We start from the raw sequence: 15,448 nt of genomic DNA on the forward strand, positions 1-15,448 counted from the left end.
TACTAGATCTAGATCTAATATATATATTTGTAATGTAGATGTAATTTAGATAAGATTTATGTAAGAAAAAAAAACACACTAGATAATCAATTAATAGACTAATCGCAATATTAAATTTTAAAATAGTAGATTAGTTTTAGTATTTTATAACATTGCAATATTGACAATCTAGATGTCACGTACACTGTATCTATATTTAGCCGCCCAAGGTTACCAGCCAGAACTACAGTTAGCTAGGGGAATTCCATCTCGCAACAAACGAATGTTTTGGAGTGAATGTGTTTGGTTAGAAATATTATTTATTGTACTTTGAGCTGCATTTATTGGTTGGCCTTGCAGTGTAGAGATGTTAGTCACGTGATTACGCTCTAGAGCCCGTGAAGATTCTAGATTTACGCCAGTGTCGTGCGGAACGTGTTAGAGATAACATGTACTAAATTATGTGTTAGAACTCATAGTAAGAAGACATAATCTTATTATTGTGTGGATCATTTATTCAATAGAAATATATTCTGTTCTATTCAAGTACATTTAACCATTGTAATTATTTGTGAATAGCTTTTCCAAGTTTTGAATTAAAGCATTTGTTTTAGACGAAGAGAAGTTTCTTCATTGAATATAATAATATACTTAGATCAACTTAGCGATTAGCAACTTCTAGATAATCCTCTTATCAACTGGCAACTTCTAGATGATCATCCTATCAACTGGATCTGGCTACTTCTAAACGATCATCTTATTAAAAGTCGATTTCAAGATCCTCGGCGACCACGGTCAATGATAGTGCAATATATATCAAGTATAATCGTAACATCTGGCACCATCTTAGATTGTGACATAAGCACTATTGATGATCGTGACACTAGACTTAAGAAATAAAAATCTAAGTCTAAGTCTGGAAATTAAAATTATAGATCTTCATCTAGTCTAAATCATGACTGTCTGGTAGTGCGGTTTGCGCGCTGGACTGTCGTTTGGATTCATCGATGGTTCCAGGTTAAAACCCTGCCTGCTCCCATCCCCCGTTGTCCTGCGGGAGGTTTGTACTATAACTCCGAAGGAACATCCGAAACATGTAAAACAACAAACATTCTAAACTAGACCAAGAAATTCTAGATCTAGATTCTATAATGATTTTAATTAGAACTTAAATCTAGATCTAGTTTTTAAAATATAGCTCTAGTGTAAAAAAATCTAGATCTAGTGTAAAAAATGTAGATTAGATCTAAATCTAGCTATTATGTCTTTTTACAATGCGAGTCACATTACGAGGTTTAATAAATATTACTATACCGAGTTGTTTTAACATTTTTTTAAAGAATTTATTCCATATGACGTCAAAGGAAAAAATCCACTACGTCACACGGCCTAGTTTGACTAAAAAATATAATCTATACGAGCAGCTTGTTGAGGGTTCATAGACATGAAAACTCCACATTTTTTCTATATGTATCGATAATGTAGAAGTTATTTCCCTTTTTACATCAAACAAACTAATTAATTACCAATAATTAATTGACATTGCTTAATTCTTAATTGATTCGTGTTTTGCTAGATATAATAAATAATAATTTAAAGTTTCAACTTGATCCGAGATTGGGTGTGGGAGAAGCAACGTATACAATTATCTAAGGGGACAAAATCACAAATATTTATATCTGTAAATACTGAAGAATTAATTTCTTTTGTCGGTATCAAATAAAATAGTTAATTACCAGTAATTAATTAACCAATTTTTTCTTCTTAAATTGTTTTTCTAATTGTTTTTGCCAATGAATAGGCTAATTGTGCGAAGTTTCAAATTGATCCGAGAATGTCAGTATCAAATAAAATAATTAATTACCAGTAATTAATTGACTAATTGTTTTTTTAATTGCTTCTTCATTTGTTTTTTTGCCAAGAAATAGGCTAATTGTGCGAAGTTTCAAATTGATCCGAGAATGGGTGTGGAGGAAATAACTTGTTTCACCTTTTTACTACGACAGTGAGATGATGTAAGCTTTGTAAAAAGAATAAAATCTTCATTAAGTTGATGTGATTTAATTGCATGTTCCACAGATGCGTGTTAGCCTTGCAGTTCTTCTGTTTGTATACACGACAGCTGCACTCCATCTCTGTACTGCTATAAATCCAGGTGAGTAAACAAGTTAGAAATGGCTACCACTTAAAGGTGTTCTCAGCTGTACTTTTCAATATCTATGACTGCATTTATCAATCTCCTAGATGTAAGCCGTTAAATTAATGTCTGAAAGCTTTTAAAAGGAAACATCTTTGTATTTAAATATTAACTTTTTATGTTTAACAAGTCATTCTAGTACATCTCAAGTCGCTCAACTCATTGTCTTATGTTCTGAAAGGAAAGCGTGGCTTGTCTCGAGATTAACTTCGTTCCACTGATAAACATGTGTGGTTCTTTCAATTTACAACCTTATCCTCAAATACATTAATGTAAAAATACATGTACTCGTTAATCAGCATCTTTATTTATTTTCAACAAGTATATCAATTAGTAGTACAATACTTTTTTGTGTTTTTAATATTATTGTTGTGAACCTGTGAAAATAAACGTAAATAAAATAAAATTAAAATAAATAAAAAATTATTATAACTAAAGATATAAATAAAGAAGAATTACTCAGAGGCGGCCCCCGTCGGATCCCTGTCGGATCCGCCTATTCGCTAGGAATATTCAAGACGTGCACCGAGTTAGTTTTTTTTTTTAACATTACATGTAAAAAATTCATTCCATATGACGTCAAAGGAAAAAAATTCCATTACTTCAGAATGGGCTAGTTACACTAAAAATGTCTTTATTAACACGAGAGAGTTAAGAGAGTTATCTAAATTTCATAGACATCGGTATATATATATATATATATATATATATATATATATATATATATATATATATATAGAGAGAGAGAGAGAGAGAGAATTGTAACAACTGGTATTAGAAGTGGCACGCTTTGATGGCTTCTATGAAAACCCTTGAAAAGCTTCTTGTTAAGGAACTGAAGTGGGAGCTCCGCGAGCGTGACTGACGTTAGGCGGAAACAAAGATTCCTTAGCAGCACGTCTCCGGCAAGGCCTGCTGGATGAAGATGAGGACCCAGACACAATTTTGTTCGAAATAGAACCGGATGTGGTGGAGCTCTTGAGTACAATGCAGGAACAGATAAACTCGGGGCAGATAAACATAAAAGAAAAGATAGACAAAATGGATTCGGGAATCAAAACAGAGTTGTTCACCATGAATCACGCGATGGAGGAGACAGTCAACCAAAGAATTAACACCATAGACTAGCTGATAAACCAAAGGGTTGACGCTGTGGAATAGGCCATTGAAGAACTAAGAACTCAAGTACATGGTGGACTGACCAATTCACTGGAGACTAACGTTTTGTCATGTGCACTAGAAGTGTCAATGAAAATAAAGCCTCCAGTTTTTGATGGTTCCGTTTCCTGGTCTGTCTACAAGCGACAATTCGACGCGGTGTCCAAATTGAACAAATGGAACAGCAACGAGGAGAAAGCGACAGCCCTTGTACTAGCCTTGAGAGGGAAAGCTTCTGAACTTCTCCACTCAATTCCGAACCATCAAGATTACGCTGCTCTTGTCCAGGTTATGGAACTCAGATACGGGGACGAGCATCTACAAGAAGTTTATCGAGTCCAACTGAAGACCCGTCAACAACGTCCCGATGAAACATTACAAGAGTTAGAGACGGACATAGAGCGCCTAGCCCATCTTGCTTACCCAACAGCCGCACAAGACTTTCTGGAAGTAATTATCACAGATGCCTTCATTGATGCACTTCAAGACTCAGAGCCGTCAGAATTAGTGGCAAGCGAAAAGTAAGCGAAGCACTGGTGTACGCTCTTTCATGCGAGGCCGCTAAAGAGTCGTCTGAGAACATTCTTGAAGCTCGAAGGCTGGAAGTCAATGAGGAAGATCTCACTCAACTCCTTAGGAGGGTGACAGAGGCACTTGACGAATATGGAAAAACTCAAATACCAGAAGGTCAAAGGGCCCGTGCACGTTGTTGGTACTGTGGTGAACTTGGCCATCTTCAAAGAAATTGCGTAAGAAGGTCTCCTAGACAAGCAGTAATCCGGCACCGAGCAGAAACAGTTGCAAGACAAGGTTCCTACGATTATCAGGGAAACTAGCTCTCGCCGGCTTCGAGGGGCGGAAACCGGCGACCCAGAAAATGAGACCCCGCAACCATCATCCCAGTCGCCGTGCTAGGTCAAAGTAAAAGTCTCAGAATCAGAGGGAAAATTGGACCTCAGAAGTTTCGTTTTCTCCTGGATACTGTTGTCTCTCGATCAATCATTCGACCTGATAATGTGAACAAGAACAAGAGGATGGACTAGTCAGGAGAATAATGTTGATAGAGGATACGACTTTGCCTGCCCAGTCGGAATCGATTATTAGGGGAAAGTTAGAATATGACCTAACAACGACTACAACTGCTCTAGGTTGAAGGCATGGACCATAGCTACAACGGAGTAGCCGTAGGAAAGACACTGGTCAAGCTAGGAAAAGTTCAAAAGGTACCAGTCAGAATTATGAACCTTGGCTCACAGGACAAGCACCTTCAGAAAGATAGTACCATTGCTGTAAGCCATGCTCTTGATCGGATCAGAAATTGTAGCAGTGATCACTCCGACAAAGCCATCGAACAACCAAAGCCACAGATTACAAGAGAGCAATATGCAAAAGCAGAACAACTGATTAGGGAGTTAACAGACATTTTTCCATTCAATGAGACTGACTGCGGGCGAACAAATATGGTCCAACATCGCATATATACAGGAAACACAAGACCTATTCAACAGCCCCCACATCGCCTGCCGCTAGCAAATCAACAAGAAGCAATGGACCTTATAGAAAGAATGAGACAGCATGGAGTTATTGAGCCCTTAAATAGCCCTTGGTGTTCTCCAGTCGTCTTGGTAAAGAAGAAAGATAGATCTATACGATTTTGTGTAGACTACAGACTGTTAAACGAAGTCACACATAAAGACAGCTATCCACTCCCTAGGATCGATGACACATTGGACACACTGGCTGGGGCACAGATTTTTTTCTACTCTTGACTTGAAAAGTGGATACTGGCAAGTTGGGGTGCATCCCGATGATAGAGAGAAAACTGCTTTCTCCACTGGTAACGGTCTGTGGCAATTTACAATTTCGGCTTCTGCAATTCGCAGCCACTTTTGAACGGTTAATGGAACGTGTGCTGCGATGACGTAGTTGGACGACATGTCTCGTCTACCTCGATGACATTATTGTCATTGGTAGAACGTTTGAGGAGCATCTTACTTATCTTGAAGAAGTATTTCGAGAATAAGAAGCGCGGGAATGAAGCTGAGTCTAAAGAAGTGCTCCTTGTTCAGGAGGAGCGTGAAGTTCTTAGGTCACATTGTGTCGGCGGAGGGAATCATCTCGGATCTAGAGAAAGTTGAAGCTGTGAAGCGGTGGCCTACCCCAACGAATATACATGAGTTAAAAAGTTTTCTGGGACTTTGTACCTATACAGACATTTCGTGCAAAACTTCTCCAGCGTTTGTAAAGCACTTCATCAGCTGACAGAACATAAGAGGCCATTCATTTGGACACCGGAATGTCGAGAAGCTTTTGAGAGGTTGAAGAACACACTAGCCTCAGCTTCCGTTTTGGCCTACCCTATACCAGGCATGACTTTTATACTTGACACCGATGCCAGCAATACTGGAATAGGTGCTGTCCTCTCCCAAAAGGTGGATGGAACTGAACGAGTGCTTGCCTACTTCAGTCGAAGCTTGTCGACATCGGAAAGGAACTACTGCGTCACGAGACGTGAACTTCTAGCTGTTGCGGATGCAATAAAACATTTCCACAAATACCTATATGGGCAGACGTTCACCCTTAGAAGTGATCAAGACGCTCTAGAATGGCTGCATTCAATTAAAAGTACCGAAGTTTAAGTCGCCAGGTGAATGGAACATCTGCAAACCTATGACTTCGAGATTCAGCACCGAAAAGGACATACTCACCAGAATGCTGATGCGCTGTCCCGAAGACCTTGCAAAACTGAATGCAAGCACTGCAGGAAGGTTGAAGAAAAGGAGGCGGTCGTCGATTGCGGTCTTCTTGGGGTAGAAGCTTCCGGACCGTGGTCGGACGAAAAAATCGGAGAGGATCAGCTAAGAGACGACGATCTGGCTCCCATTCTCCTGATGAAGGAAGAGGGACAATGAGCAGATTGGCAACACATCTCTGATAATGGAAACGCTACAAAGGCATATTGGGCCCAATGTGACTCCCTAAAAATGGTCAACGGTGTCCTCAAGAGAGTCTGGGAAACGCCAGATGGAACAAGCAATCACTTTCAGTTTTATGTTACCTAAGGTTAGGGTGTCTGGGGTACTGCAAGAGATGCATAAATGGCTTTAGTGGCTCCCATCTTGGTGTCAACAAAACTTTGGAGAAGGTACGCCATCGGTTTTACTGGTTCCGTTATCGGGAAGATGTGGACTGGTGCCGAAGGTGCGATGTCTGTGCAGCAGCCAAGGGACGGCAACGTAGAACAAGAGGGCATATGCAACAATACAATGTCGGAAATCCCTTTGAAAGGATCGCAATCGATGTTGCCGGGCAATTCCCTTAGACCTAGAAAGGAAATAAGTTCATCTTGGTAGTTATCGACTATTTCACAAAATGGCCTGAAGCATATGCGATACCCAATCAAGAAGCCACCACGGTAGCGGAAACCCTTGTAGAAAACTGGATAAGTCGGTATTTTGCTCCCATTGAGTTACACTCAGACCAGGGCCGAAATTTCGAGTCCAGAGTCTTTCAAGAGATGTGCCAGACCCTCTGCATTGAAAAGACTCGAACCACACCTCTACACCCCAATCGGATGGAATAGTGGAACGATTTAACAGAACTCTTGAACAACACCTATCGAAGGTCGCCAGTGAATGACAAGATGACTTGGACACCTATATCCCAATGTTCATCATTGCATACTGTTCATAACATCACAAATTATACACCAGCGAAGATGTTGTTTGGCCGAGAACTGCGATTACCATGTGACTTGCTATTCGGGGATCCAGTAGATAAGCCAGCTACTTCGACGGAGTTTGTCACTAATCTCCGAAAACGAATGGAGGAAGCCCATGCTCTGGCCCGCAGAAATATCAAGATGAACAGTGACCAGATGAAGACAAGATACGACAATCGGGCCAATGCCTCCGATATTGTATGGCTGTACAATCCGCAGAGACGAAATGCAAGACCTACAAAGCTGCAGAGAGACTGGGAAGGTCCATACCACATCATTAAAAGAATCAACGACGTCGTGTACCGCATTCAGAAAAGTCCCCGGTCCAAACTGAAGGTGGTGCACATCGATCGTCTCCCTCAGTACCGCGGTGAAGCAGAATCTGTCCGGGACGGACAGTTCTAAAAGGGGGGAATTGTTGTAACTGAAGTGTGATGCTGGTCAGTGTAGCCCTATGGGTAATCAACCGACACATTCGACACAGGCCTGTGTACTTAAAAAAAGGGACTGATGTAAACATTCTCCGTGTAGTTCAACGGTTTTTTGGTTATCTGACTATGAACTATGTGTTGTTTCTTAAAAAAAGGTTGGGTCAAGTCAGTCGGACTCAGAGAGGAACAAGAACGTTAAGGAAAGAATGATATTCATTGTTTACAAGTTGTGTATAGCTGTTATATTTAGACATTGACTTCTGCCCATTTGTAAAGTATTTGATTGTTTTCTCTTCATTATTTATTACACTCATTAAAGTGTCTTGTTATATCAGAGTCTAAGTTGTCAGGTTCTTGAATTAGCCACAATTGTTTTGTCAAGGGTTTATAGAGAAGCGTAACAATATATAAGGATTAAAGCTGCATTTTTTGCGCGTTTTGTCTGCAGTCTGTCTGTCCGTCATGATAATATCGAAAAAAAAAAGACTAATAGCTATTGAAAATCTTATTAACCTTTAATTTTCCTTCCGAAACATCGCAATAGTTTTAAATATCATCTATAATAGAGTGTTCCGGATGTTTATATATATATATATATATATATATATATATATATATATATATATATATATATATATATATATATATATATATATTGTTACGTATTTCTGATCTTCTGGCTAAATGTACTAATAGGCACACAAATAAAAAAAAACACTGCAAAGAACTTGACGACTCAACTTTCAGCTTTATATAACTTTATTGAATTATAACTATAACAATTCGTCACTGTAACATGTAGCGTATACGTCTTACATCGACTGTAACGGCTCAAGTCCACTCTCTTCTACTGTCTCGCACAGTAGACAACAGTAACGACGACTGTACTGACTCTTTTCACATCAACTCTCTGGTTTATAAAGAGTCCCTAATCGCTTGTCTATTGTTGCAAAAACACTGCTAGTATCCTCTGGAACAACATGGGAGGAAACATCACATCCTGTAGTTGTTTATACATGTCGATTCCAGAGAACACCTGCTGCAGTGTCATCTCGCCGGGGTCACACATAGTGACCTCTACCTGTCACTGTTCATTCGTAACAATATATTTAGAGGAAAAAAGAATTTAAGATAAATCTATTACCGTTAATTAAATTTTTGGGATGCTCTCGTATAAAAATTAGATGTGCCATAGCATGGTTAAAGATTTTCATACCATACTTATGTAAGTTTAGGACAGAAGTGCGATTTTTCATAAAAATCCGGAACATCCTATTTTCGTAAATGAGAAGAAGATTATTTGTTTTATTTATTAGAAGAGAGATTTCAAACAGTTACAGGTGTTGGAGTAAATTTTTTATATAAAATTCGGAACAACTTTGGCGACGATTTGTAAGAAAATTAAAGTAATGTTGGTCAATTTCTATTTCGAAACAAAATCCGGAACATTTTTAAACAATACAATTTTTTTGTTATGTTTCAGCAAGAAAATTAAATGTAAATTAAGTCTAAAAAGTTATTTTCAATAATCGTTTCTAAAAAATTACTTTATTATTTTTAAATCCTGAACAACCTATTGTCGATATTTTTTAAAACAGAAGTCATTTGACATAAATTTGTTTTAAGATGAAAATATGGATATCGATAATTAAAGATAGTGACGTATTGTCCAAGAATAGAAGTGTAATATCTATATATAAGTCAATTATGCGATTACAAACAATAATCTGACAATTTATTTTTTTATAAAACATTATCCGGAACAACAGCTGAACTTAACCATTGTGAGCCCAATGCGAAACGAATTTCGCGCTGCCCAGTTTGGGTAGGGATACGGATAATAAGTGAAAATTAAGAGTTTGTATTAGAAAAATATATTCGTCTTTGCATTTTATCATTCTTTACTACGCACAGAATTACTTTACGAGCCTTGAGTGTAGCGAAGTCATACAGTGTATCATAAGAATTTTGTTTCCTACATAGATCACGCTCAATAGAAAGAATAACCAAATGTTTCTATCTATCTACGAGAATTATAGTCTGAGGCGCGAGAAGCTTCTTTCACTAGATTCACACAATTACGGGTATTACATAATGCAGTGGTTTTTTTCGCGCGTAGGATTGGCGTTTTCCATATTGAGTGACACCCCAAATTGACAATTTTTGTCTATATATTTCAGGAGATTTGCATAAGTTTTGTATGAGTTTTCTAAAAATTTTAATAATTTCCGATATTTCCAGGACTTTTTCGTATATTTTGCAATTTCAGGAGATTTCCAGGAGCTCCTGGTAAATCGACAGGAGGCCGCGGAAAATCTCTTATAAGTTATGACATGGTTTAATTTTAAAATGTATACACCTAGAATTAGCGTGGGTTCTGTGAAAGTGCGGGTCTAATGAAAGTGCGTGGCCCACTGCGGTCGCATAGGTTGCAAAATAGCGTTGCTACGCCCCGGTCGACTAGTATTTATATATTAGATAAAATGAGGGCTTAAAGTCAAAGCCTTAACAGCACAATTAAACAATGAAAAAAGAAAACTATTTAATCGGGAATGAAATGACCGGGGATGAGGTGACAGGGGATGAAATGACCGGTCACCCGATTATAGATACTTAAAACTATTGCGATGTTTTGAAATGAACATTAAAAGTTAAATCAGATTTTCAATACCTGTTAGTGTTTTTTTATATAAACGTGACGGACAGACCAACCAACAGACAAAACGCACAAAATAAACGCTTTTATTCTGATGGGGGCACTAAACAAAAAATAAATAAAATCTAATCATTTAAACTTTTTGAGGGAATAAGTAATAAGGTACAAGGTATTGCCGCGGCCGTCACGCTACTGCACGAAATGCGCTGCATAAAAAGTCCATTAAAAAAATTTGCATGATATTTACATACAAAGTGCATTCTTAGCCTTTGAAAACAACAATAAATGTTTTCTTTTAATTTTAGCAGCTAGTTGACCAGAAAAAAAAATACTGTTAACTAATATTTATATTTGTTGTGAACATTTCTTGTACATTTTATAAATAGATTTGACTTAGTGATACTGAAAAAAACACGAAAAATTGTCATTCTTTGTTAACATATTGTAAATTTTCTCCCTTACATTTATGTATTGCTTTAGTATTGGTGTATTTTTATGAAAAAAATCGATTGCATAATTAATTTTATAAACTAAACGGTTCGCTTTTAGAAAAAAAAGTAGCCGTTGCACTTAAACTTTGCAAGTCGCATGGTGATATAGGCCTACTATTTTTTCAATTCTTTTCTGGTTTTTAAGATCTGAGTGTGACAGACGGACATTTTGCACAAATCTAATAGCGGTTTTTGCCCTTACGGGGGCTGAAAATCCTTTAAAAACAACAACAAAGAACTTAACCCTTAAAACTATATCTACCAATAATGTACTACCCTTATTGGATATCAAACAAAATAATCCATTCCCAATAATTAATTGACTAAATGAGTATTTATGTTTATTGTTTCATGTTTCGTTAGGTACAATGAATAATTGTTTAAATTACAAGTTATGCTTGAGGAAAAAATAGCGTTAACAATTATTTAAGGGTACTAAACCCAACAAATTTAGCCACATCTGTGGATACTGAAGTATTAGCTTCCCTTGTTGCTATTTAACAAAATAATTAATTTCCAGTAATTAATTCTCTAATTTGTTACTTTTTTTTATTGATTCTTGTCTTGTCTATGTCAATGAATAATTGTGCAAAGTTTCAGTGGGAGAAGTAATGTGTACACACTTTTTATCAGACAGACAGAGTGAATTGATAGAACAACACATAATAATCGACGCCATTTATGGTAAACTGTCGCCTTACTATTAGGTCTGCGGCGTGATATTCCGCGTTCATTTTTCTACCTATGAAGTAGAACAATTATTATCATTTATCTAATTTAGTCTTACAGCGTTGGACAATCATTTATCTATTAATTTACAAACGATCTATTTTACAACTTAAGCTAGTATTCAGGCAGGTATTCACCAATTTTGTGGCCAAGAAATAGCGATGCAAGACGCATATTTTAGCATACGCCATCACCTTCCAACCGGTGAACACTTCTATAATGTCCAAATGGGGTGGTTTGGGCTAACGACTGTGAGTGAATGAAAAGAAGGAACTCTGGAGAGAGCAACATACAATTGTCCATGACTGAGTACAGGACGGACAGAGCGTCGCCTTAGTTATCCCAATGTTCGCAAACAAAGCTTACAGCCATCTTGCGAAGTTAGAGAACAACAGTTTCGTCGATGACATTTTTTCCAGAAATATGCGACTGATAGAAATAAACAGTTACCTGATGAAGGAATTTCGACTACATTGAATGACCTATTGACTCCATAAAATATGTGTGAAGAGATGGCCATGGTTAGGAAACGAATGGCAATACGAAGGGCAAAATCAAAACAAAGCTTCAGAGAAAAACGAAGAGCAATAAGGACCTGTTAGCAAACCAAACGAATCGAAGAGAACAATGGAAAGGCAACTTGACTCAGAAAACTGTAGGGGATACCAAAGCGACTGAGGACACAGGAGCGACTGAGGTACACACTGCTGCGGGTACACACTGTTGCGCATGCCTGGAGATCGAGGGAGGGCTCGTGTGCGGGCGGGAGGGGGGAAGATTACTTGTTCTCCCCCCTCTTTTTTTTCTGAAACGCGCTCTCTGTCGCCGCGAAATTTACGTGGGATAATTCTAGTTTGATTTGCAGAAATAAAAGAGTTATCTTTCCATAACTTTTTCATCAAGGATTAAAGAGTCGGCGTGCGTGCGTGGTGTCCAGCAAGGTTGGGCGACGTAGAGAGTTATATATATATACATATGTAGATTATATACAGAAAACATTATATTTTTAGAATCTTACTTTTATTTTAAATTACAATCATTCTTTATTTTGTATTTATTATAGATGGAATCTGAATTTTTTACAGTAAAAGAAATGTAACAGACGTTTAAAACCTCTTCTACTATAAAACAAAAAATAATACAAATGACAGTCACCAATATCCATTAACGTAGCCAAGGTGGATTTTGAGTTTAAAAACCCCTCCAAATTTTTTTATGATAAAACCACCTCGTCATTTTAAGACTAAAACATCCAACAGTTACCTTAAAAAAAAGTCCAATAGGGAATCGGCGCCGAAGGCGCCATTATCCCTTTGAATGTTAGAAAGACTTTTATCCAACAACCAGGACTGGACATGGGACTCTTCCAGAGGGCTATAAGTTTAAGACCCACTCCAGATGGTTTTGAGTTTAAAAACCCCTTTTAAAAAACCTCTTCAATATTATTCTAAAGCAAACTACAGTCACCAAATTATATGAGCGTAGCTAAGGAGATTTTGGGTTTAAAAAACAAAAACAGAAATATTTTAGTTTAAAACCCATACACACATGGTTTTGACGATAGAACTTCCCTTTGCGATATAAAATCTAAAACAAACTACAGTCACAAAGTTCCATGAGCTGGGCTCCATTAATAAAGTGTGATGAATAACACATTTGGTTTTTGAACTAATAAAAATTATTAATAGCAGTATTATGCACTGTAGATATCCCAGAATCTGTATATTTTTTTTTGTGTGTTTTTTTTTTAACCGGACAGTGCTTGGCGGCGGGGCTCCGCCCAGAACCCCGCTGGAGGAGCTCGCAGCGCTCCCTTAGACCCCCTTGCTGTCTACAGTCTTTCCACAACTCAAGGAGGAACCTATTCTAATGTACAATAAACGTCTTCCGAAAGAATGAAGGGTGAAAATGTAATAAGATTAATTACATACACACACACATATATTTTATAAGTATATATATTTTAAAATTCCAACCAACCACTCCCCACCCCAACCCCCCCCACCCCGAAAAAATCCTGGCTACGCCCATGCTTCTAGATCTAAAATCTAGATGTAATCTGTTATTAGATTTATGTAAAAATATAAGGAAAGCTTTTTCAATAAACTTAAGCAGCTCTAAATTTCATAAACAATTCAGTTATCGGTACAACTGACTACGACATGTTGTGTGTTTTTTTTTTTTGGAATACTATTCCAATGATTGGCCTTTAAATCTTGACTGAGAAGACGATGTTGTCCTGAACTTTTATTTATTAAACTCTTGAATCAATAAAAAACCTTCTTTCGGAAATTCCCGAATGCGATAATCCTTTCAAGAACGCGTTAGTCCTTTCAAAAACGCAATGGACCTCATTCACCAATCGTAAACAAACAACATTTAGTCACGTTATCTTATTGATAAAACAATGGGGAAAAAACTGTCACGTCAGAACCATTATGAATTAAACATGAGATCGTAAATTATATAGAAGAGATAGAGCACCACGTGGCTAAATGTTGTTTGTTTACGATTGGTGAATGAGGTCCAGTGTCCTTTTAAAACCGACGTTGGCTCTAGATTTAACTCTAGCCATTTTTTTTTTCCTTTGAAAAAAGATGACGGTCAAACTCGAGTTGTCCCTATGTTACTAACTAGCTAGTCATTCTTTTCTCAGCGTTATACATCAAATGTGACATTTCTAGGGAAATCGTTAGAGCCGTTTTATATATCAGCGTTCCAGGTTGCATATTCCTGACTCAGGTTCCTGGTTCCAGGCTCCATGAATAGAGGTATTGTAATTTAAAATATTTTAAGTAAGATAAGTCGTATCTTCTTCAAATAAATAACTTTTAAAATGAATACATTTTCGAGAGAGGCGTCTAAACTATATCGACTTAAACTTTTCAAAGAAGACATTTCCAAGCATTCGCTAACAATTTTCTGGAATCTGTTGTGTCAGAAAATGATCGACATTCTCCCGACTCTCGTAAATAGTTATTTTGATAAATTTTCTGTGGCAAAAAAAAATAAAGCAGCGGCAAGACGTGCACCAAGATGATCATACGACGACCACAGCCACTAGAGACGTAATTATGTAATATGTCTTTTGAATGTTCATCGTATAATAGCATTGGTCAGTGCTGCCACAATCTTTAGTAGACTTTTTTCACATTGAATTTATGATTTTTTTTTACTAGGATGAATATTGCGCTGTAATTGCAATAAAACTCTCTTGCATCAGCTTTTTTTTTTTTGCACAGCTTATATCAACTCACTCTGTCTGATAAAAGGTTTGTACATGTCATGTCTCCCACACTCCTTCTCGGATTTAGTTGAAACTCAGCACCAGTGGCATCACTAAGGGGGTGCGGTCCGCACCGGGTGACACCCACTGGGGGGTGACACCCGAATGAAAAAAAAAAGAATATTGTCTAAAACTGGAAAATAAGAGCCCGAATGAAAAGACTGAATATCCGCAAAAACTAGCAGATTCAAAAATAAATAAATCTCAAGATATATACCCAAATATGTCTAGGCATATCTACTGAACTAATCTAGATCTATGTATTTAATTTTAGGTCTTATTGTATATATTTTATTTTCTTTGGTACAAATGTCCAAACAGTTATGTGATGACAAGGGGAATGGAGACGCAGTTGTTGTTTTTTTAAGAACAAACATTGTTTGTATTTACATTGTAGTTATTTTATATTTAAGTATTAATCTTTATCACTAAATTTTAAGAAAAATTAAATTATTAATTATGGGACATCGTTTTATCGTCTAAGTAGAACTTTTTTACGTTAGCAGCAAGATGAATTCAAAAGGTTCTTTTCAAGAAAATATATTAATGCTTCTTCAACAACGTGATTCTAGAGTCTATTATGTTTTTTTTTTTTTAAAGCAGTGCAAACCGATTTCTATCGGCTAACGTACCATCGTAATATTGACGTTTTTTGCATGAACAGAACAGGCCCGCTATTGGAGAGGGCCCACACAGCCAATTTTGCCTGGCTCAACTTCTTGCCTTGTACTCCTGCACGGCAACCTCCTGTTTCCACACAAAGCAGTCCTTGGAGTAAGCTGAGTGGCCAGCGTGGCAGT

At 37.2% G+C, this 15,448-nt stretch overlaps 1 protein-coding gene across 1 annotated transcript in view; it reads left to right on the top strand.

The window, feature by feature from the left end:
• Nucleotides 1-521: 521 nt before the first annotated feature.
• LOC106059857 (suppressor of lurcher protein 1-like) overlaps nt 522-15,448 on the top strand; it is a 266,518-nt gene continuing 251,591 nt past the window's right edge. Inside the window, exons 1-2 of the mRNA XM_056031426.1 lie at nt 522-540; nt 2,059-2,134. Of these exons, the coding sequence (XP_055887401.1) occupies nt 2,059-2,134 (76 nt within the window). The 5' untranslated portion in view covers nt 522-540. The remainder of the gene's footprint in view (nt 541-2,058; nt 2,135-15,448) is intronic.

This window comes from Biomphalaria glabrata, chromosome 6 (assembly GCF_947242115.1).
Source record: "Biomphalaria glabrata chromosome 6, xgBioGlab47.1, whole genome shotgun sequence".
Taxonomy (NCBI): domain Eukaryota; kingdom Metazoa; phylum Mollusca; class Gastropoda; family Planorbidae; genus Biomphalaria; species Biomphalaria glabrata.